General features: G+C 52.9%; 1 protein-coding gene across 2 annotated transcripts in view; it reads right to left on the bottom strand.

Annotated features, from left to right (window-relative positions):
- Positions 1 to 24,578, bottom strand: part of Atp9a (ATPase phospholipid transporting 9A) — a 117,789-nt gene that overhangs the window by 42,383 nt on the left and 50,828 nt on the right. For both annotated transcript variants that reach the window (XM_026390931.2, XM_026390932.2), the window contains exons 6-13: positions 24,313 to 24,364; positions 22,574 to 22,668; positions 18,728 to 18,808; positions 17,423 to 17,498; positions 11,494 to 11,570; positions 10,173 to 10,333; positions 7,856 to 7,998; positions 6,832 to 6,944 (exon numbers count right to left, since the gene is read on the bottom strand). In XM_026390931.2, the coding sequence (XP_026246716.1) occupies positions 6,832 to 6,944; positions 7,856 to 7,998; positions 10,173 to 10,333; positions 11,494 to 11,570; positions 17,423 to 17,498; positions 18,728 to 18,808; positions 22,574 to 22,668; positions 24,313 to 24,364 (798 nt within the window). The remainder of the gene's footprint in view (positions 1 to 6,831; positions 6,945 to 7,855; positions 7,999 to 10,172; positions 10,334 to 11,493; positions 11,571 to 17,422; positions 17,499 to 18,727; positions 18,809 to 22,573; positions 22,669 to 24,312; positions 24,365 to 24,578) is intronic.

Here is a 24,578-nt window from a genome sequence, read left to right as displayed (position 1 = left end):
GCCAAGTCAGTTCCAGATTTTAAATCACAGTTTTGAACAAAGGATCGCCTGCAGCAGCTTGAATTCTGGAAGCCAGAAATGTTTAGGGAGCTTCCGAATTCTACATTTAAAAAAAAAAAACTTATCCAACAGGAGCTACGTGATCTTTCAGGATGAATTGCGTTTGGTATCCGTGACATGCGGCTGCTCCAAATAGAGAACAGATGGGTCACCAGAAGCAAGAAAATGACTTTCGTTTAATTCTTTAAAACTATTTTTAGTAGTGCATGAGACTCCCCAGGTAATTAGACAATTACTAAATTATTCTGGTCACCGTGGGGACACGCCGTGCTCTGGCTTCCGGCTCTGTTAACCTCTGGTGTCAATAGCACACGAGTTTCACTTCCAGGCCAAAGGGCACTGCATGGTAACAATAATTAGAGTAATGAATCAGAACTCCGGTTTCAATGAATCATTATTTGCCAAGTGCTTTTAATTATAAAGAATTCAACTTTAAAATATAAAGAGGGCTGAAGATTTACAGAAAAGGCCTCTCCTGGAGAGACCAGCAAGAGTGCTTCCCCGCGGCTCGTGATTTATGTCCTACATAAATGTATCTCGTGCAGCCGCCGACACGTGTCTTCATTTTTACCCACATTCCTGGGCACCTGGGCCGGATCATTATTTCAGATCAGGGGCCATAAGGAGGCCTTTGACAAGGTAATTGCCGCGGGTGGCGAGTTTCAGCGAGAGTGGGCTGGACAGGAAGGCAGAGCGAGGGGTGGCCTGGGGACCCCCGGGGTTTCGTAGAGAATCTGATTCCACAGAGGTGAGATGCTCCGCTAATACTTCAATGGGGACCGCACAGAACCCTGGGGTCTTGTCTTCTGGGCAAAACAATGACAAGCAAGGCAAGAGGAGGAGCAGGCTGCAGGGTTTCACACGGGAAACGGCAGCAGAAAGCCAGAATGGTGGTCCCAGCCAGCATCCCTGGTGACAGGTTTAACGTGGCCACCTTCATCAATTTGTCCCTCACCATCTGCTCTGCTTCCCTACCAAGAGGTTTCAGAGAGGAGAGAGAGGGACAGCCACAGGTTTCCGCAGGCCAAGGGGCAGGCGCATGCAGCTGAGCCCCACCACCCAGCGCTCGCGGGCGCAGGGCTGGGTTCTGGGCCCCGTCTCCAAAAGGCCCCCGGTGCCCATCTGGAAGAGTTTCACGTTGTACAGTGTTTACCCCTCACCGCCTCCCACGGGCCCTTTAACCTACACACATTTCTTCTTACTTAAAAAATACCAGGGGAAAACAAAAACAGATGTGGCGGCCACGGAGCGGGTTCGACTCTGCCCCGGGGAGACCGCCCGGCCCCCCTCAGGAGGGAGGGGCCACACGCACCACAAGGTCAGAAACGATGTCACCACCACCGATGTCACCACCACCACCGGCAAGTGCACATGGGGAGGGAAACCAAGATGCTCCCAAAAGGCCCCTGGCAGGGCCCCCCGGGGGAGGGCATGCGGCATCGGGGCACCGAGAGTCCATCCCACACAGCACAGGAGCCATCGAGACTCAAGGAAAAGTCGGCGTCCTTATCTCACCCATGACCAGTGGCAAGGCCACTTTCCGACAAGAATCTCAGGCAGTGTGACAGGAAAGATTAACACCCAAATTCAATGTGGGGTCATCGTGAATCAGTCTTCTTTCCAAATGCAGTTAAAATGTCACCAGGCATGAACGCTGGTGATGTTAATGGGTCTTGTGGGAGCGGGCAGTTGGTAGCCACTGCTGACGACAAGGAACTGCTGTGGGGCGGCCCCACCCCCAGAGCAGCTCCCAGCTGACCCCTCGCCAGCTCCCAAGGGCCACGCCATGGAGACAGGCTCAGAGCTGCTGCTACCAAAGGAACCGGCCGGGGTGCAGCGGAGCCCACGAGGGGCCAAGGCGTTCAAAGAGCAAGAGAGACCCGAACTTCACTTAAAATTTCAATATTTGTTCCTTGTGGAGTTTTGTTTGTTTTTTAATTAGAGTTGTTTTAAAGATTGCATTAAGAGCCAGTGGGGTGGCACACACCTGTCATCCCAGTGGCTTGGGAGTGACCTGAACACAGAAGATTCCAAAAATAACATATTTCTTTTAAATGAATAAAAAGACAAAGTAGGCTCTGTGTCCACAAGAAAAACTCACAGATTAAAAAAAAGAAATTCTTCCTTAAAAAAAAAAAATACATAAACTGAGCCTCCTCCACGTTTCCTGTGGACGCAGAAAGTGAGACTACCATTTGGCACACAGGACACAGTGACAAGCTGTACACATCCTGTGCACAGACTCACACTTGGTCATGAAAACACTCTGCACCAATTTCAATAAGCCCCAAACATCATCAGAGACAAAATACTACGTGGAAAAGGACAGGCGCAGATGGAAGTACGTGGGTTAAAACAATGATGTCTTTTGGAAAATATGAACTGACAGACACCCAGCAGGTGAGGTGCACCGAGTCCTGGGTGGGGGGTCTGGGTGGGCCCCGAGGCCGCCACAGCGTCTCATCTCTGTCTCAGATGTGTGACAACAAGTCGAGCCAAGGCACTTCCGCTTGCTGGGAGCAGGTCAAGTAACACAGAAACCCTAGGTAGGAAGACCAGTGCCTGGAAACAGTTTGGCCATGTGCACACGGGGAAAACACTGGGGGATGGCCCCCATGATTGCACATTTACCTGGTAGCAATATTGGGTTTATTTATTGAGAATAACAAAAAAAAAAAAAAAACCAAAATTCTAAAATGTTGAAAAAAAAATAACTCTCAATCACCAACCAAAACCTCAGAATGACACAATGACACATACTCAGGGTAAGGGCACCAAGAATTACAGATTAAAATTTAAGTTTCGAATCATCATCTCTGCCGTTCAGCACAAGAGAAGTGCTTGACAGACGCTCCAAGCTGGAGCGGCCCCAGGAACACTGTGCCACGTGGAGGAAGCCAGACAGACAGACGGCCACACACCGCCGAGGTCCAGAGGGGCAGACTCAGGCAAACAGGGTGGACTGGTGGCCGCTGGTAGCTGGGGAAGGGGGTGGAGGAGGGACATGGGGTCCGGGGGGGTGTGGGCTTCTCTTCAGGGTGATGGAATGTTCTGAAATTAGCAGCCATGGCTGCACAGAATTGTAGGCAATGCTCAAAACCATGACCTATATGCTTTTTAAAAGGGGGGAGGTTATGGTTTTAAATCACATCTCGATTTTACCCATAAATGGATCGATAAGCCAGGGGAGCATCATCCCCGGGCTGGGGCCTGCTGGGGCCTGACCTCCTGGTGGGCTGACCGGTTCCTTTTGTTTATTTAGCCTGGCATTAATAATCTGCAGTCTCCTGCCGGAATCTTTTAAAACTGCCCCGCCGTCTTTATGAGGTTAGTTTGGTTAAATAACAGCCTTAAAACCAGTCACCTGGACACTCGTAAACCGCAACCTGCCTTTCGACACACTGAGAATAAGCAGCTGTGGAATCTGGGGTCCTCCTGCAGGGTCCTTCCAGGACTGGACCCGACAGGTGTTCACCCGGGCGTGGCGGGCGGGCCCTGGGTCACCCTCGGCCCCGCGGGTCAGACCTACATTTTGCACAGATCCTGGGGATGATGGGTGCTCTGACCCTTTCTCCTTGTGCCCGGTGCGGCACCTTACAGACTCTCAGGTCCACAACTCAGGTGCTGGAGTTTGAAAGGAAGGGTGAGCCTGAGCCACAGCCACTGTTCTGTGTCCCAACCCGCCTGGGTCACCTGTCATAGGTGGGCACAACTCCCGGGACTTCCGACTGGTGGCTCAGGTGATGTGGCCCAGGGTCCCCAACACCACACTTTAAGAAAGACGGCTACAGAATCACGGCGAAGCCCTGAAGGCTGTGGAGGGGGTGCCACGGCCCGGGGTACCTGTGGGAGTGGGAGTGTACTCTAAGGTCACGATGGAGACGCAACTCCACATCCACTGACAGTCACTGAATTGTGCGCTTAATGTGGCTGAATTCTGGGGGTGTGCAGTCAGTAAAGTTGGCACAAAAACAGAAGGAAGTCCTCATGTCTTATCACAGAAGGAGTCGTGTGCTCCCTGCGGGACCCAGACAGGAAGCTGACGGCCTCCCCGGGTGGGCGGGTGGGGCTGTCCTCTAAGATGAGCTCACCCCCAACCCTGAGCAACCGCAGACCCAAGATCCGCAAGGCAAACCCACTCACGAGCTTCTGCCCCGGACTTTTATCACCCAGAGCACTATCTGCATGAGGCCACAAACGAGCCACAAAAGGTGAAATACACAAGTATCCCAGATGGGCCGGCTTCCGTCTACACCACAGGCTGTTTAAAATACCAGCCAGACGGGCAGGGTGTGCCTCTGCCGGCCCATACCGCCACCTACGGAGCTGTCTCGTATAATCGTCACCATGTCAACACACCTGCGGACACCTAGCAGGTACTGATAAGCAGGACAAGCTGAACAATGGACCCTCAGGAGGAGCCTGGGAGGAAGGAGGTTGGAGGGAGGCGTCGTGGGAAGAGGAGGGAGAGGCCACCCCAGGGCTCTGGAGCAGGAGGAGGGCTGCGCTGCAGGTGTGGAGGGACACAGTGACGACCCAGCCAGGGAGCTCACTACTCCAGGGTGCTCCTGGGTCAGAGGAAGAGACAGGGAAGGAGACAGGACACCACTGTAGACAGCCAGGCAAGGAGAGGGTCATTACTGCCGGGTTAGTGGAGGGGCCTGAAGACAAAAGGCAGGTGGCCCGGTGGGAGCAGGTGGCCCGGTGGGAGCAGGTGCCACGGGCCAAGAGGTGCCTGGAGGCTGCAGGTGGCAGGGAGAGACCCGGGAGGTCCTTGGTGAGTGGTGAGTGGTGAGTGGTGAGGTAGGTGAGGGGCACGCTCTAAGGCCAGCACCTCTGGGAGAGAGGCAGGTGGAGGGGATGCAGGAAGCAACCAGATCTGGGGACACGCCCTCGGGAGCCCATCAGTGATGGCCACGTGTGCAGGGTTCAGTGTGCGGGTTCATTCAGGGCTGGAAGCTGAGAGGGAGCCATCAGCAGCTACAGGGGAGGCCCCCGGGGCCACATAACAGGGCCCAGGACCAGCAAGGGAGACCCTGAAACAAAACAGCCACACAGGGAGAGGGAAAGGAACGGGCGGGCACTGTGTGGCTTGTCCTCCCCATCCAGGGACACTCCTCGTAATTTCTTAAGTCCTAAAGAACATCTCTGAAAAAGGTCCACGGACCCATTTGGAGACCAGCCCTAATGCTGACCCACGGAGCCCACAAGATGATAAAGGCTTCTCTGCGCCTGTAGATGGCCGACGACGTGGAACGTGTCCAATTAACTGTTCTCCATTTAACACCCACCTTGTGTCCACTGGCAGGAGGAGCCTGCACATCCAGGCGGTCCTTCAAGCCAATGTTCCAGAACATTAAATATCAACTATAACCACATTGGGAAGGGTTCGTGGATTCTGCCTTTAACCTTTACAGAGAGATACTTTTTTCCTTTCTTTCTTTTTTGTGGTGGGGAGGTGGTTACTGGGGATTGAATTGGGGGCTGTACCTATGAGCTATGTCTGCACACCTTTTATATTTTGAGATAGGGCCTCACTAAGTTACTGAGGCTGGCTCAAACTTGGATCCTCCTGCCTCAGCCTCCTGAACTGCTGGGATCACAGGTGTGTGCCACCTCACCCTGCAACACTGTCGTCTTAAACTGGATTTCTAAGTGATCACTATCTGTTTTGACAAATTTAGGCTAATGTGGCCTCGTCATTCTCTTGTTCTCTCCAAACAAGTGTCTCTCCAGCCTGGAGCTGGCCTCATGGAGTATCCATCTTCCCTCTGCACGTGCCTCAGAACTACCCAGGGCCTTATGCACCTTGTCTCCACTGACTCTTACCACAAGCGGGGACCCTGCCCTAGCCTCCGTGGACCTCAATCTCTAGAGTGTCGAGCCCAAATCAAAGCACCACCCGCAATTCTCATGAGCAGCAGTAGTGGGGACCCACCGGCCTACCAGTGAGGTCTTTCTGTGAAAGAGTGACCGATTGTAAAAAAAATGTAGGGGGAAAAGAAGTGAGAGCAGTAAGTTGACTCTTCTGATAGGTTAGTTTCCTTCACAGACCACCAAGTTGACCACAGACAAGAAACTAAAGGTAACGACACACGATTCCTGCACGAGACCCTCGGTGACCACTACTCGGCTCAGAGCCGGGGAAAAGGAAAGCAGACCGTTCTCTAACTTGAGCGTGACCGACCAAGAGGCGCTCAGAGCTCCTTGTAGCACCAGATGCTGGGCAAGCAATTTTTTTTTTTTTTTTTGCAAAAAAAAAAAATTTTTTGTAGTTGTGGATGGATACCGCAACTTTTATATCATTTGTTTATTTTTATGTGGTGCTCAGGATTGAGCCCAGTGCCTCACACTGCCAGGCAAGCGCTCTGCCACCGAGCTCCAGCCCCAGCCCTGGGCCAACAACTTGATCTTGGCTTCTCCCAGTGTCCGTTAGCATTTCAGGGCCCTGCAATGAGGAAGAGGGGAAGTCATCGTCCACGACGACTTCGCTCAAAATGTCAAGGACTGATGGTGATGTACATTTGGGGAGGAGACACTGGGGACGTGGGGAGCAATGCTGAAGGGTACAGGGTTCCCTCTGGAGTGATGCAGGTAAAACAGATCGTGAGGATGGCCGCCTGACAGTGTGAATGCAGTCAAAACCAGCAATCGTACATTTTAAACATACAACTTAAATGTGGATAAACTTACACCATTGTGATTACACCTCAATAAAGCTATTAAGAAACGTGCAGGCGCCGTCTTGGGGACTGCAAGGGAGGGCTTTACCTGGGTGTAAATACTAAATATGTGGCTTTGCACTTCATCCATGGAGTCCAGGCCATAGGCCACCGTTCCCAGGTGAAGCCGCTTGAAAACCATCTCATTCTGGGTAAGAGTTCCTGAAACACAAGACAGATGAGAACAGGGACCGATACTTCCGTGTCACACACTGGCTTCGGCGCTGCCCCCGCTGGAGTAGGCAGGAGAGGCCCCCTTCCCCTGCTGGGGTGCCATGGAGACATGACCACACCCATTCTCTAGGCTGGCCAGGAGGACTGTCCATCAGGACAGCCTGCTGTGTTCCCTTGACAAGAGGGTTGTGTGTGAGGTACCCCAGGCCAACCAGATTCTACCTGGGGGGAGCCCGACCCTTGAGCAGAGAGTCACAGATGGAAGATGAGTCGTCAAGTCACCCCACGGCACAGCCCTGCCGAGACCATCCTGGGGGCACGGAGACTGGTGTGTCCAGAGCCTTCCTGGCCCTCTCCTTCCTGAAACCTGGCTTGGCTGTTCTGGGGAGCTACCTGGGATCTTTGCAGCAACCTCCCTCCTACGCGGCAACCACTAACTGGAGGAGAGGAAGACTCGGGTCGCCACCCCCATCTTTGTTCCTCCCCACCGCGAGGACCTCAGTCAGACAGGTGTTAAAGGGGGGAGCAGTACTGGGTGGTGGTACAAGGACTGTGGCCAGACTGCCCGGGTCCCACGCCTCCTTGGGCCACTCTGTGCCTGTGACAGCACTTAACTCTGACTGCCCCTTTCCTCATGAGGGAAGTATGTCCTAACGCATGGGGCTGGCACGGGCATTAACCAAGTGACCTTCACAAACTCCAGCACGGAGCGTGGCGCTAACTAGTCCCATGGAAGTCCCTGCTGCCACCACCAGCAGCCTCTACTCGTCCCACAGTGAGAGGGAGAGCCCCGCTCCCCGAGCTCCGCTCCCCTCTCCCCGAGCATGGTGCCCCCCTCCCCTCTCCACCCCCTGCTGGGTACTGTGCACCCCGGTGCTGCGCAGGCCGCAGGCGCTCACCTGTCTTGTCCGTGAGCAGGTAGGAGATCCTGCCCAGCTGCTCGGGGATCGTGCTGGAGCGCACCACCGTCCCAGGGATTTTGGAATCCCGTCGAATCACCCAGCTGTACACGATCTTGCCCATGTCCAGGTTCACACGCAAACTGGGCAGAAAGCCAGAAGGAGCAGGTTAGAAGGACAAACAGAAGGCCCGAATGTGTCTTCACACCAACAGCAGGGATTCTAAACACACCGCGCCCTGCAGTGAGCACGTCCACACAGTGGTGCTACCGTCGTCACCCTGACTACTGGAGGGGCCTCCACAGTGGGAACAGACAGGACTTCTGCCCCTGTGTGTGGCTTACTCCACAGGGAGCAGAATGTTCTCAAGGGTCATCTGCAGCACCGGATGTGTCAAAAAGTCCTTCTTTTTCAGGGCTAAGTAATATTCATTTACATATGTGCTACTTATTTTAAATATTGTTTAATGAATTAGTATTTATTATAATTCATTATTAAATTCATTATTTGTTACCAAAAAATAGAAATTTTCAAATTGATTCATGATCTCATAAATTAATCAAAATGCATGCCATTGTACTAACTAGCCCTGATTCATATGAAAATCCACTTCGCCTGCTGGGTATGGCGGCACATGCCTGAAATCCAAGCAACTCAGGGCTGAGGCGGGAGGATCACCCGTTCAAGGTCAGCCTCAGCAACTTGTTGTGGCCCTAAGCAACTTAGTGAGACTCTGTCTCAAAATAAAATAAAAAGGGCTGGGGATGCGGCTCCTTACCCCTGGGTTCAATCCCCAGTACAAAAATTTAAAAACAAAAACAAACAATGACTCCACTTAGGATCACACTAGAAAGACTTGTTTCACCAGCAATAAAGCAGAGTGTGCTGGCCAGGACACAATACCCTGCCCTGAGGGACCAAATCCCACAACAGTCTCTACATGAAAGAGAAACAAATTCTAACCTGGAAAACAAAAATATGCAGAACACAAGACAAAATGTAAAATAACACATACCACGCGTAAGAGAGACTGTCAGTGTGATGAGTTTCAGGGAAAATGATATTTAGTTTATTTCACTAATCATTTATAATAGAGGAAAAACAGACACAATTATGCAGCAAAGACAATCAATCATCACACCTACAAAATACAGTTCTAAAAACTGCACAGGCATATTTGTTGGGAAAGGTTATTTCTAACAGTGCTTTGACTTTTTTTAATATTTATTTTTTAGTTATAGGTGAACACAAATGTCTTTATTTTACTCTGTGGTGCTGAGGATCGAACCCAGTGCCTCACGCATGCTAGGCAAGCGTTCTACTTCTGAGCCACAACCCCAACCCTGCTCTGACTTTTTTTTAAATGCAGATTTTATGTACAGACGAATTTCCTTTTTTCTAAATAGAAAGAGGTATAGAAAAAATATATCCCAAATATTAGTAGAGCTTATCACCTTGGTTGTAGGATGGCAGGTCATTTTTTATTTTCCTTTTTTTGCTAATGTGAATGTTCACTCTTCCTACTATGACAGTCCACTATGTAAATTATCATTTTTAACAGGAGAGGAACCTAAAGGCTTTATTAATTTTACTTGTTCATGGTGAACCTCACAAGAGAGCAGAGTGTGCAGCAATGGCCAAAGCACGATGTATGTGTACTTTTTACCCTAAGAATCATGGATCTGTGAGGAAGTGGCAGGACACGTGGGCGTCTGGACTTGGGTGAACTCTGTGGGTGTCACTATGAGAATATGGGGTGGAGCTAGTGGAAGATAAGGGCTGCTGCAAGGTTTCCCAGGCACATTCGCTGCAGTCCCAGTTTTCAGTCTTGGTGATCAGTGCTGTTCGGGGTCTGGGACAGCCCTCCAAAGAGAATCTGCATGTCTCGGTGCCCGTAGGGAAAGTCAGGCCAAGGGCCCTTCCTGAAGCTACAGTTCCACAGTGAGGTCATGAGCATATTGACTCAGCAGACTTGCTTCCATTCCTTGGCATGAAATGTATTCAGTGGGCTTTCTAAGGAAGAAATAAACTGTGTCTTCCAAAATATGAAGCCCCCCAAAGTGGGGATCTCCTTCATATTTGAGGAAATCCATAAAAATGAAGGCATCCCGGCTGAGAAGTCGTCCTCCCCCACAGAACAGGCAAGGAAAGGCGTTCGGAGGAGACGGGAGGGTTCCAGGGGCCTCCTGTGCTGCAGCCCGAGCGTGGCTCACTCGCTCCCTGACTGCCCCTGCTCACCCCAAGGGCCACAGGGCCGCGGTCCTGCAGTGAGCAGCGGGAAGCAGACCTGCCAGCACCCACGACCAGCCCTGCTCACCTGATGGGAATGATGTTGGAAAACAGGAGGAGGAAGCGGATGATCTGCAGGTACCAGCGGCCAGCAAAGTGCTGCAGGGCCACCATGACCAGTGAGACCACCACCAAGGCGCCAAAGAGGATCTTGGTGAGGCAGTTCACCTCCAGGTCAAACAGGCCGATCTGTGGGCGAAGCAGGAGACTCACGGTCAGCCGGCATGGCCCGCAGCCCCTGCGGAGCTGGCCCTGCCCCGGGGACTCTCCTTCCCAGCAGAGGACGCTGCTCTACGGCTGGAGGCCAGAACAGACACTCACAGGACCTCAGAGAATTGCGATTTCAAAGTTTTATGTTGTTTTTTTTTTAATAACTTCAGAAGATTTAGATACAGAAACACAGGAGCCTGTGACCTGGGCACTGGGCTGCCCTGCGCTCTGCACAGCCCCTGCCACCCCGCACGGCGGCCTTGGGGAACGACTGGGGTCCTACACTCGCGGCACCATGCCACAGGACCTCCCGGTGCTGCCTGGAAGTCCTGGGCACCCAGGGTCCGGTGCTGCCTTAGTGGACATTATTATTTTAACAGTCATGCGCTTATTGTCATGTGTCTTCCCTGCAAGGTGTAACTAGCCCATCGGAGCCACAACTTCAAAAGAAACACGGCCCAGAACAAGGCTAAACCAGCACGTAAGTGACGCTATCATGTGGAGAGGGTGGGTGGGGGCAGTGACGAGTCTGGGAAGCACAGCAGTCGCCCGCCCGTACCGGCAGAGAAAATCACTCTGCCACGGTCTCCTAAAACCTGGAAACGGGAGGGGCTGGGGGGGTCACAGTGTGGGGGGAGTGGCGATGGGGGTGTCAGCTGATCCAACTGCATGTCCTGCCACAGCAGGGGCTCCTGGGGCGCTGAACCCCACCAGGAGCCCACAGAATGTCCCCTGCGTGACATGAGGAAGGGCCACGGAAGTCACCTGCACTTGTGGGGCTGTGTGAGGACTGGTTTTTTCCTGCAGTGCTGGGAGGGAGCTCAGGGGCAGCCACTGCCCTGCACCCCAGCCCTTGCTGTGAGGGGGAAACAGGCACCCATGGAGGCAGCGATTCTCACCTGCGTGACCTCGGCAGCTTGCCTTAGCTTACGGGCTGCTCAAACCTCCTGTGTTCACGTGTGAATACGGATGTGTCTATACAGTGTGTGAGTGTGCGCGCGCACACACACACACACACACACACACACAGGGAAAGGACACACCTGCATGTGCATGAAAGAACACTGCCGGTGCCCCTGCTTTTGGAGCTGACCCTCACCCACTGACAGCGCTCATGGTGTGCCGGGGGCCCCACCCACCTTACTGCGAGGGTTCGAGGTGTTCATGACGCTGCGGAGCTCTCTGCCGGTGTAGAGGACGACTCCCACCACCGTACCTGGAAGGAGACCCCGTCCCAAAACACATCAGCACACACAGGCAGCTGGCGAGCGGGAGTCGGACCCCACTGACACCATGCCACAGGAACAACCGGACCTGGGGCCACCAAAGATCCATGGCTGCACTGAGCAGCAGGACAAGCCACTCACATTAACCTCCAGTCAAAATTAGATAAGCCTCGGAGTTCCCCTTTCTCACCAGCCACATTTCGAGTGTTTGACAGTCACATGGGGCTAGTGGCCTCTGGCAGGACAGCAAAGAGTAGAGCATTCTCCTCGCTGTGCAAGGTTCCACTGAGCAGTGCCAGCCTGGGGGTCCAGAGGCCTCTGATGGCAGGAGAGTCGGGGAGCGAGGTGGTCCCTGGTACCATCAGCCTCAGAGGCTCCCAGGGAGCCTGGAACATCTGGGCCTTTGGACACCATCAGGGAAACTTAAGACTACACCCTTCTCTCCTGAGCGTATTCTTCCCAGTGAGTCCGACTGCCTTCTGACCCTGTGTCCAGCGTGGCCATTTGGGAGCCTGTGCAAAGGGAAATCCCTTCCCCAGAACTGCCCTTCCCCCTCCACCCTCCGGGCACCAGGAAAGACTGGTGGCTTCCGTGTAAACTGTGCCATGTATTTTGGGGGGAAATCTGGTAATACCTGTCAAGGCGGCAGGGAGGACGGCAGAGCCGCCAGCTCTGTGGGGATGCTGGGAGCAGACAGGTGGGCGCCTGAGTTGGCCACACCTGAGCTGAAACTGGTGAGAAGGGGCCAGCCCCGCCTGCTCTCTGCGAAACCCACCGCTGGAGAGACACGGAGACACAAAGTGGTCCAGAGACCGACCCCCGTGCGGCCCTGTGACTGTCTTTGGACAAAAAGCCCTGGGAGGAGGCCCCAAGTCCCTCTCCTGCACCCGGCCAGGCCGGAAACATCCTGCACAATGAGCTCCCTCGCAGGAGCTCAGCAGATGGCCGGCCAGGAGAGCGGCGCGGTCCTCAGCAGATGGCAGGCTCCTGTGAACGCAGGCATCCCTCCCTCGGTCCGTCACCAGAGCAGATGGTCAGACTGTGGGAGCCACGCCTGGGAGGGGCTGGGGAAGGCCACGTGGCCACTCCACCAAACGAGGGCAGATGCAGCTCAGCCCAACCCCAATGCCCAGGGTGAGGAGGGTCCTACTAACCAGGGGCACCCAAAGGGCGCAATCCCCACACTAGCCTGGCAACCACGGTGCCACCAAAGGCTGCTGAAAATGGCCTTTTCCATCTACAGCCGCTCTGTGCCCAGGACCACCACTCTGCCCCCACGAGATCAGAACCCAGCACCCTCCCAGCTGCCCTGGGGAGAAGGCACGCTGGGCTGGGTCTGCCCCCTGCTGCCACAGTCTGAATTGTTATCAACTTTTAAATTCAGGAGCTTTCCTAAAAAAATGGAAACCACTGGCTTTTCCTGGAAAGTGGAAGATCGGGTGACCCTGGTCCACCTTCCTCGATGGCCTAAGCAGCTGGTGCAAAAAAGCCGCCACCCCTTGAGACAGGCACCTGCTCTCAGTTCACAGCGGTCCCACCCCTGCCAACCCCCTGCCCAATTCTCAGCTCTTGACCCAACGAATCTCTCCACCCCAGCCCTCTGACCCCTTCCTACGTTGTCACCTTCCAGGTCCTACTCTGCTCTCCGTGTCTCCTCACTGTGGAGCACTGTCCTTCCATTCCCCCGCCAGCCCCCATGTGGCTTCTCCCAGGAGCCAGGCGGACGGTGGGGCGTGTCAGGGGGCTCTCATTAGCTCTGCTGCAGGGTGGGGTCCTGCCTGGGCTCAGGGTTAGTCTGCGACGACTTTGATCCTCACCCTTGACAAGAGACGAGCTGAACCCGAGAGTGTGTTCAGGAACTTTTGTAAGAGACGTTGCTGCAACGCCCCAGCGTGGATCTGAAGACGAAGCCCACTGAGTTAGGCAAAGTCCCACCGGGCATGCTCAGCTCGTGTGGCAAGGAGCACAGGCGTCACGGCATGCTGGTCATGCACAGGTCTAAAGAACCCTGCTCTAGATTAGGACCACACTACAGACTTAGGGGAGGGGAGGACCTCAGAGTTTGAGAACTGGGGTAGAACCCTGGGCTCCTGATATCCTGCCTTCCTCTTCTGCCAAGTCCCCAGCTCTCCTCAGCCCCTGCCTCCTCCATCGCCCTGGTACTCCTCTGCCTTGAAGCACTGTGTTGGGTTACCATGGCAACCACTTCTTCCCCGGATGGATGCCCGCCGAGGCAGCTGGACCCTCAGCCCAGCCCAACAAGCTTTCTTATTTTTTCAAGTTCCACGACACAACAGTGGGCTGACCCAGAGGCAGGAGGGGGATTCTGAAGGCAGCAGAGATGCGCAGCCAGCCCCCCAGGACTGTCCACACTCCTGCTGGCTCTTTCTGGAGTTGAGCACGCGGCTCCAGGCATCTCACCCCGTGGTCACATCGGGATCAGAGTGCAGCCAGGGGTTTACCAGTAAGGGAAACGGAGGCCAACTAAGGTCACGGCAAATGCCTGGGAGATCATACACCCCAAAACATACAGCCACTGAAGGGCACGGCAGGTGACATCATGGATCACAGAACCAATGCTCACTTTCTCTTCCCACAAAACCAAGCACAGGGCAGGAAACCAGATGAGGGAAACCACATCTTTGACTCCACAATGTACTCCCCACAATGGTCTGAAATCGAATCCATCTTCCAGATCCCACCTTGCCTTCCCCGTCCTCCTCCCAGGGGAGGGCTCTCCAAGGCTGGGTGACTTTGTGCGAGTTGCCTCACCTCTCTGAGGCTCAGTTCCTAAGACCAAGACAAGCTGGTGGCAGCAAAGTGCCTGAAAAATCAGGCTTCTCACTGTCGTTGACGTCTGAGATTAAGACTGAGCCCTGGTCCCTCACCTCAGAACCCTCAAATGTCCTTTTTTTACAAGTTTCAGAGAACATACATAAAACTCGTTCCCATTTTCTGCCACCTCCTCTGTAGCCTGTAAGTCATGAGCCCAGGAGGCTGGGCCCAGCACCTGGGGGTCCTGCTGCAGCTCTGGGACCCAGCAGGGAGGCTGGCAGGGAGCAGGGGCTGTGTGAAGGAGAAGGAGACCCCAGAGTGAAAACCGAGGGAACGGAGACATAGTTGTTATTGAGCCGTTAATGCCAACAAGATGAGTAACTGATCGGATCAATCAGGATACGGGAAGTCAAGGTGGAGGTCACCTTTGGTGGGGTGGGGGCCTAGAAGTGAGCTGAGGGGAGTTTCTGGGGATGGAGGGTTGGTAATAGCCCACTTCTTGCCGTGGGTACTGGTCACACGGGGGTCTATGTTAAAATCCACACGTGTTACTTTTAGGACTTGCACACACGTTCTCCACGGGAAGCACTCCGCCTTCTCCTGCCGAGGAAGGACTTCTTGCTAGCCAGCGGTCCTATCTCTACCCCAAGATGAATTCCAGCTGCATCAAGTATTTTAACATGAAGCCATATAAACTCTGCAAGACAATGCCACCGTATAGTTCTGTGATTTTTGAACTGGGAAGTTTTGTCTGAGCATGTCACAAAAGCCAGAAATTATAAAGAAAAACAGGATCATAGGCGCGATGAGATGAAGACTCTGGACTTCTAGATCAAAATACAAATAAGATCAAGGGAAACAGCAGTTGCAATTAAGATCAAACAGAAGGATGATAGTCTCACAACATAAAGAATTCCTAGAAATAATTTTTTTAAAAACCTATGAACAGGGCTGGGCATGGTGGTGCATGCCTGTAATCCCAGCAGCTCAGGAGACTGAGGCAAGAGGATCACGAATTCCAACTTCAGCCTCAGCAACTTAGAGAGGCCCTTAGCAATTTACTGAGACCCTATCTCTAAATTTAAACAAAAGGGGGTGGGGATGTGGCTCAGTGGTTAAGTGCCCCTCGGTTCAATCCCTGGTTAAAATATATATATATATGAACAGAAAAATAGGCACAGTATGCAAAGTGACAGTTCACATATGTATTTAAAAAATATTAATCAGCAGTAAACATAAGGGAAGTTGTAATATTTTAAAGTCAAATCAACATGTGGTATGTCAATCACCTAGACAAAAATTTAAAAGGCAGCCAGGCATGGTGGTGTACATCTGTAATCCTAGTGGCTTGGGAGGCTGAGGCAGGAGGATTGAGAGTTCAAAGCCAGCCTCAGCAAAAGCAAGGTGCTAAACAACTCAGTGAGACCCTGTCTCTAAATAAAATACAAAATAGGGCTGGGGATGTGGCTCAGAGGTCGAGTGCCCCTGAGTTCAATCCCTGGTTAGCCTCCCCAAAATTTAAAAAAAGGCAAAACACAGCACTGGCTTGAGGGCCTACGTGGGATTATCAAGATGGTGAACTCGAAGAGAAAAAGCTACTGAGGAAAAGCAACCAGTTCAGACACTGCACAGCCTCCTGGGCAGGGAGTGGGCGGGGCAGAGCGGGAGTGGGCGGGGCAGAGCGGGAGTGGGCGGGGCAGAGCCGGAGTGGGCCCAGTGGCCATGGGTGAGCCGTGGGGCCCTGGTGGGGCCAAGCAGAGTCAGGACCAATTCCTCACTTTAGTCACGGGCAAGGAGAGACATGATGTAAATGACGCAGACAGCGGGAAAGGGACGCAACAAAAAAACAAAAAAATAAAATAAAACAAGAGGGAGCCAGTCTCTGCCTGTTTGCACCAAGTACATGGCCACCCAGGATGACCTGCCTGTGTGCCCCTTTCCTCCCCTGGTCACATGGAATTCTGATCTGACTTCTGATGAGCTACAGAGCACAGAAGACCAAGAAAGACAACAGGATGTGAGTGGGGATTGGGGAGGGTCTGACGAGGGGAAGACCCCCTGACTCCAAGAGTAGAGCCAGAAAGTGGCCAGTGGTGGGACTGTCATGGGACCTGACTGCACTAATACGCGGACACGCTCTTACACGGACACGGGGTGCTGTACTATGTTTAAAAGCTGCACAGTAAGTTCCACATCTGGGGCTGGAGATGTGGCTCAGCGGTAGCGCGCTCGCCTGGCATGCGTGCGGCCCGGGTTCGATCCTCAGCACCACATACCAACAAAGATGTTGTGTCCGCCGAGAACTAAGAAATAAATATTAAAAATTCTCTCTCTCTCTCTCTCCTCTCTCTCACTCTCTCTTTAAAAAAAAAAAAAAAAAAAAAAAAAAGTTCCACATCTGAGCAAAGTGCCTGAGTTCAAATCCCAGCTCTGCCTTTTACCCACTGTGTGGCCTTGAGCAAGTCCCTCGACCTCACCGAGTCTCAGTTCCTTCAAATGCAGGACAGGCATAATACTAGTGCCCGCCCTCAAGGGAATGTCCAGGGTGAAGTAGAGGGTGTGACACAAGTGAAGGACCCAGTCCAGTGCCTGCCACGCTGCCTCTTGTGCTGCCTCTTGTGGGCCCACAATTGACCACCGCAGCAGCAGATCACCCTGGGTCCTGGGGCCCTCCTGCTCTCGTCACCCGCACGTGACCCCAAAGCCATGGACGCCCACTTCACCTTGGTGTTACCCACAGACTTGGCCCTCCCAGGGCACTTTCCCACACGCACACCAACACGGGCAGCTGTCCCCACGCACACAACTTCCGGCCACACCGGCCAGGCTGACTCCATCTCTGGCACAGACTAGAAATGGCAATGGAAAAGGTAAGAAGGGAACATTGCAGTCCGCAGGCCACGGTGGCCTCCCCTCGGCGTCTGTACGCGTCCCAGACACATGAGAGGTCAGTGCAGCTCCCCAGAGACGTCAGAACTCGGGGAAAACTCCACCCCTCCGGCACCTGGCTTTCCCACCGCCAGGTGACCATCCTAACGCCAACGCGATCCCCGCCATGCGGTCTCACCTGAGGCCACGACCGTGCCAGCCCACAGCGTGTTCTCGATGCTCAAGCTCTCGCTGATGGACGGGTCACTGTCTTCCTGGAAGAGACCACACAGACTCGTGTTTGTCTACTAGTGTCCCTCGGTATCTGTGGGGTCTGGTTCCAGGACCCCAGGGAAGCCAAGTCCTGCGCACGTCTCCCGTATGGTTCCGTCATCTCTAGGTGACTAGTGGTGTATAAATGGCTGTAGTGCCCACGACAACAACAAACAGTCTCTACAGGCTCCATACAGGCACAGTTTTTTCTGGTACTGTTAAAAAATATTTATATATATATGACGTGGAATGCATTACAATTCTTATTCCACGTATAGAGCACAGGTTTTCCTATCTCTGGTTGTATACAAAGTATCTTCACACCAATTCGTATTTCATACCTGTACTTAGGGTAACGATGTCCATCAAGTTCCAGCATCATTTCTAACCCCCTGCCCCCTCCCTCCCTTCCCCTCCTTCTGCCCTATCTAGAGTTTTCTGGAATGTTTCTGATGCATGATGTGTTGAAACTGTGCAGAACCCGCTGGTGCAGGGGGATGACCAAACAGGGACCCTATGGCTTCCAGCCTGCCCTGCTCCAGGCAAGGAGAAGGGCCCCCCCAATGAATCCCGAGGCCCCAGGTGGGGAGCCCACAGCTCGGCCGGGGGAGGGGCTAGGCCCGTCCGCTGCCACACGGGAGTTTGCACCTCTCATGGAAACGTGTGTGAAAGCCGTCCTGTACATAAAGAGTGGAGATTTCCAACACTAAAGAACGGCCTCACAGGGAGAGGTCTAAGGTGGAAAAGGCTCTGCCAGGCTCTGCGCTGGCCAGGCTGGGGCTTAGAGAAAGAGACCAGGGACAGGGCAGCTTGGGTTCTATGATCCACTGTCTCATGTCCTCAAATAACTTAGATCCCAGTTTAGCAAGTGTTCTGAAAGGTCCCAGAGTGGCAGCCAGGACTTGTATGAAGAGGAGGACTGCACCCACCCGGAGGGGCAGGGCATGGCTGACATTGATCACTCCACACTGGGCTCCACGTCCTTCAAGCCCTTCTAGGCGGGGGGAGAATTCTGGCCTGTCCACCTTACTGAGGAAAGATCCCTCTGCTTTCAAGGTGGTGCTGCTGTTAGGAAATCTCAGGCCCGCCCCGAGCAAAACCACACCCTGGCAAAGGCCCATCAGAGCGTCTCCGCCGGCCTCCTCTGCGGGCCTCCTCTGCGGGCCTCCTCCACAAGCCCCAGCTCAAGCACACTCCAGGACGGGATCTCCGTGACAGCAAGCTGACTTACTCTGGTAAAAGTCCCCGCGAAGTTGTGAATATCGATGCTTGGCTCCTCTGCATACACGTAGGATCGAATCTGGAGAAGGTCCTGTTCAACAGGGGGATGTGGTGGGATTAAAACAGAGGTCAGCACGGGGGTCCGGGTTTCAGGAGGCACCCACTCTCTTTCCAGAACCACTGTATTTCCCAAACCCAGCCAACAGGCTCTCAAAATCACAGGGTGGGTAGAAAGATGAAGAGACGCCTCCGTGAAGTTAGTGCAGGGGTCACTACGTGCAACACCCCAAGGCCCCCCGAGAGCCCCGTGACACCCTACGACCTGCGTCTGCCCAGCACTTCCAGGTGCCGGAGATGCTGAGAGCCATGAGCACCTCTGTCGGGGGTGGGTGCCCCTCTGCTGAACTCTGAGCAATGAGACTTGCTCATGCCAATAAAACACTTGCTCACCCAAGAAACAGTTAGGCGCCACTTGTGTGCAAGGGCCTGGGAAGGAGTCCTTTCAAGAAAACAGGAATACCTCGCAGTCACTGGAGGACCGCCACAGAAACAGTTAAAAATTAAAAATAAAAAATAACAAGTATTGGTAAGGGGGCAGGGGGACCAGACCCTGGTGCGCGGCTGGGGAGGACGTGGGGCAGTAAAGCCACCGTGGAGGACAGCAGGGGCTTCTTCTAAGAATTAAATACAGAATCCCCACGGGAGGCGGCAATTCTACTTCTGGGTGTGTGTCCAAAAGAACTGACGGCAGGGACTCAAGACGCAGGGACGCCGTGTGGGAGACAGCTCTCAGCAGCCGCCACCAAGGACAGAGTCTGAGCAGGGGACCCTCAGGCCATCCCCCTGTCACTGTACCCAGCTCCCCCCCCACCTCTTTATCTGCTTTGTCTCCTCTCCTCGCCTCCTTTCCTGACTCTTCTCACTTCCTCTTCCATTTAACAAAGTTCTTCCAAAACCATTATTGCTGACCCTGACCACGGCCCGCCAAGCCAGGCCCTGCAGGCAGAGGGCATCCTGGCCCTGCCCATGTCCAGGTGAGCTACCACAGCTACCTCCCGAAAAAGGGCAGCTCCTGCCACCAGCCGGTTCTGGCATGGCCCAGTCCTGCCATTTAAAAAGCTTCATCCATCCATCCATCTATCTATGTATCTATCTATCTATCTATCTATGTATCTATCTATCGTCCCTTTTTGCAGTGCTGGGGATCAAACCCAGGGCCTTGTGCCTGCCAGGCAGGCGCTTTACCAACGAGACACACCATGGCCCCGCACCAGTTTCCTTTTACCTCTCCTACACTTGACCTATTAAAGGGAAGTAGGGATAGTTACAGGAAAAAGGAAGCAATGATTCTCCTATTAGGTAAATCCTACTTCAAAAGCAAGACACCAGTTGGGCATGGTGCCGCACACCTATAATCCCAGCAACTCAGGAGGCTGAGGCAGGAGGACTTCAAGCCTTGGTAACTTAGTGAGGACTTTAACAACTTAGGGAGTCTCTGTTTTAAAATTTTTTTTAAGGGGCTGGGGATGTGGTTCAGTGGCAAAGTACACCTGGGTTCAATTCCTAGTACTCAAAACAAAAACAAACCAAGACACCCAATTCTAAACACAAAATTGACTAAAAATATCAAGGGACAGAAAATGGATACGCTACGATCTCCACATGTCTTGGAATCGAAAAAGAATGAGGGTATGCGTCACATTTTTAGTGAGCTATCCACATTAACATGTGCAGATTCCCGTGAAAAACCTGGGTTTCTGAACTCTGGATTCTCTTTCAAAAACCATCAGGCAAACTGCGAACAACAGCACTCAGCAACAGGGGTCTGGAGTTGAGGCCCGGGGCCAGCCCTCAGGCATGGCCCAGGCTCCCAATAACTAGGAAGCGCCCTAAGCATACGTGTTAGCAGGGAGTCCCAGAGAACTGATAAGAATAAGCCCAGAGACGCATTAAACCTGAGGGAGGAAACCTCACAGAGCAGTAGAGATCCGTCTGTGTAAGCCCACAGACAGTCTGCACGCTAACTGTTGAGAAGGGTCTGAAAGGACCACCACCTGCGTCCCATGACCCCCCTCTGGGAAAAGATAAACACGCTGGGGTCAGGCCATGAGCCTCTTCTCACTTTTCCTTCCAGGTCTTTCCATACACACAGTTAATAATAATGAAAAGAATATATTTGTGTATCACTCAGGTGAACTTTCCATAAAATTCTCTTAATCTCAGCTTTATTAGAATGCTGCTTCCCACTGAGACCCCTGAGGGCCACTCAGGCAAGTGTCCCCTGACAGCGGGGACAGCAGATCTTCTCTTATTCTGAGCCCCAGCCCAGGACGAGGGTCAAAGTGGGAGATTATAAACTGGGAGCTGCTTCCAAAGCACACTAGCAAACACAACTCTACGCAGCACAATATGCAGGCACCTGAGCTTCTGGGCCCCGGAACAGAGACCTTCAATCATTCTGAGAATCGGAATCCTTTATTTGAAGAACTCTCACCAGGAAGTAAAACACATACCCAAAGTCTGAATCCAGCCTTAAATTGGCTCCATCTCATGACTGTTTTGGGGGATCCTCCACTGTACTTAAAAACTCACTATTCTAGAATTCCTGGTTTAAAAATTAACAGTCATGCCAGGCACGGTGGTGCATGCCTATAATCCCAGTCACTTGGGAGGCTAAGGCAGGAGGATCACAACTTCAAGGCCAGACTCAGCCATTGAGCAAGGCCTAAGTGAAATCCTGTCTCCAAAAAGGGCTGAGGAAGGCTGGGGCTGGGGCTCAGTGGCAGAGCGCTTGCCTGGCATGTGTGAGGCACTGGGTTGGATTCTCAGCATCACATATAAATAAATAAAATAAAGGTCCATTGACAACTTAAAAAATACTTTTTTAAAAAAAGGACTGAGAATGTAGTGCCCCTGGGTTTAATCCTCAGAACCCCCCTCCAATAAAAACCAGTTACGAAGGGTGCTACCTCATTTTTTTATTAGCCATGAAAAACCACCAGTGTGGTGCCATGTTTATGGTTATGTTAACTGTACTAAGACCCAAAACTTGGACCGGCCTGCTCCCTTCCCACTAGACGGCATCAATCCATGTGACAGGAACACAGGACAAGTTCCATGTTGTACTTAACCCTTCCAGAACGCGGGTGGGCAAGTCAACCTCTGGGTATTTAAATCACATTTGGCCAATACTGTGGCCATCTGTCAGCACCCACTGTCCCATGCACTGGGGGTACAGCAGGGTCACACCAGGAGCAGCTGCTCACAGAGAGTCTGCCTGGAAGTGAGTGGAATGGGAATGTCAGGGGAAAGTGGCCAGAAAATAAGAACTTGTGCAGGACACCTATGTGACACCTACATGCCATCTATGTGACACCTACATGGCATGCTGGACATACCCGGCCAGGCAGACCTGGGGTAAGAGGGTTCCTGGGGAGCAAACAACCAAGGCTGATGTCTAAGGAAGAGGCATGCTTGACCAAGAGGCCAGTGGGCAGTGGAGAGGGGCAGAGGCCAAGGTCAGAGACGAGCACCCTGCAGGCGGATGGTGTGGGGCCCCTGAGCAGGGGCATGACACGCTCTGGTTTCCCTTTAATGCTCTGCCGGGTCGCCTGTCCAGCTCTCCTGCGACTCTGAGCCACCCCAGAAGGAGCCTGGGTCCTGCCTGTGGAATCTGCCCTGGGCACGGCCCCACGGGAGGGAACTGAGGAGCCGTGGAAGTTCTCTGGGATCCCACAGTCCCCCGCCAACCCCAAGGCACGTTTGACGTCCCCTGTTGGCCCTGGAGGGTATCTGAGCTTGAGAGCCCTCCTGGGACCTGGTGACCGCAAGCACTTCTGTAGGGAAAGCTACTCACGGCGGCCGTGGGGAGCCTCTGTGTGCAGGCCACAGGCAGCCGCAGCTTCCAGTCCGTCTCCCCGTCCAGCTGATCCGTCCGCAAGAAGCAAGACCCTGTGGAGGGAAGTTGGGGACTGTCCAGTTACTCAAAACCCAAGAATCCTTCCTGGGCCGTTCTAAGCAGCTCCTTACACAAATGGCCGTTGGATGGCCAATGACCCAAAGAGAAAATGAATACCTTCCTTCCCACGTCCTCCACAAGCTCCGAGACAGAGATCTGGGTTCAAGCCCTCATGCCATCATTCTCTCCCCATGAATCTAGTTTTATTTTATTTTATTTTATTTTATTTTATTTTATTTTATTTTATTTTAGCTTCAGTACTGAGGATTGAACCCAGAGATACATTTCCACTGAGCCACATCCCCAGTGCTTTTTATTGTTTATTTTGAGACGAAATCTCACCAAGTTGCAGAGGCCAGCCTCAAATTTGCGATTCTCCTGCCTCGGCCTCCTGAGTCTCTGGGACTACGTGTGTGTGCTGCTAGTTCACTGACCCTGCTGAACCACAATATGTCCTCATTTTAAAAATGAGAAGAACCAGCCTTCACAGCTGGTTGTAAGGACTCAGTAATGGTCCAGTGGCTGGCACAGGGTGGCTAGCCCTGAGGCCGTGCTGGGAGGGGTTCTGACCCCTTCCTCAGGAACCAGACCATCAGGGACAGATCCCAGCTCTGCCGCCTACTGGTTCCCTTCCTAAGAAGGAATGTGCCCTCTCTGAACCTGTCCCCTGTGTAGAAAGTGAGACAGTCCCAGTGCCAGCACCCAGGGAGGTGAAGGCACATCAGGTGTGTGCAGACCGAGAACCCCTGCGGCAGAACTCTCGTCACCGTGGAAGGTGGCCGGGGCACGTGTCTGGCCCTAAGCCACCGACGGTCTTCAATGAGCAGGACCCAAGAATCAATTCAAGGCTAATTGCTACAGTTTTTAAAAGACGGTTCTCATCTAGTGCATTCTGTCCCCTCTCCTGGTTACATAAATATTATTAGTATGAATTTTTACCTTGACTTTCAGTCAATTCAGAATTCAATAGATTGCAACAATCTTAAAGGAATACGAACGCCCATTTTCCAGATGTTCAAACATCTCCAATTGGGCCAGATTGGGGCGGGGGCTTGTTTCTTTAGAACAACTTAAATAAAAAGGCAGGTCAGCAGCCTGCTAGGGAATGACGGCCACAGGTGGGGGCCGTGGAGGCTTGAGGTTCACTGCGGTAAACAGGGGCTCTAATGACAGATAAGCCAATAGGAGCACAGGAAGCCAAGGCAGGAACCGTGCCTGCCCCTTCCCGGTTTCTGTATCCGCCCATCTCCTCTCACAGCCACAGGTGTGGCCTTCCATGAGAAGGATTCCTGCCTGCCTCTGTGCCACACACTTCCTGTCCACCGACTCCTGAAGTTGAGCCTAACCCAGCCCAGAAGAGGGGATGGGGGGAAGTCAAGGCTTGTGGGCGTGGCTCTGTTGTGGGCGTGGCTTCACCAGATGTCAGTCATCAGGGCTCCAACTGTCATTTTAATGACAAAAATCTAATAATGAACACTTTCCATTTTAAAAGACTGCTCTCCTAGGAAGAGGTTGTTGATTCACCTTCAGGGCTCCAAAATGATATCTACACCTCGGCTGCATTTTCAAATGATTATTTTGCCAAATTACCACTGCAAGGTTAACGGTTACGTGCCACATTGATCTCGGATGTTTACCATTTTTTTCTGATGTCCTCAGGAAGATCATGTCAGCAGGGACCCGCTGGTTCTGTGGTAGGAAAAGGAAGACTGTCACGGTGGGCAGCCACAGGTGGGGTCTCCAGCCACCCCGAGGCAGGAGGCCGACCCAAGCCCACCCCTCTTTGAAGTTTCTGCTTTTGTCAAAGACAAATGTGGAGGGTCATTTGGTTTGGGATCTGAGGACAATGGTGGGCTGCTGGTGCTTTACACGCCCCTAATAAAATCCCATCTCAGGAAGGAAG

This window comes from Urocitellus parryii, chromosome 6 (assembly GCF_045843805.1).
Source record: "Urocitellus parryii isolate mUroPar1 chromosome 6, mUroPar1.hap1, whole genome shotgun sequence".
Taxonomy (NCBI): Eukaryota; Metazoa; Chordata; class Mammalia; order Rodentia; family Sciuridae; genus Urocitellus; species Urocitellus parryii.
This window is presented reverse-complemented; position numbering and strand designations above follow the sequence as displayed.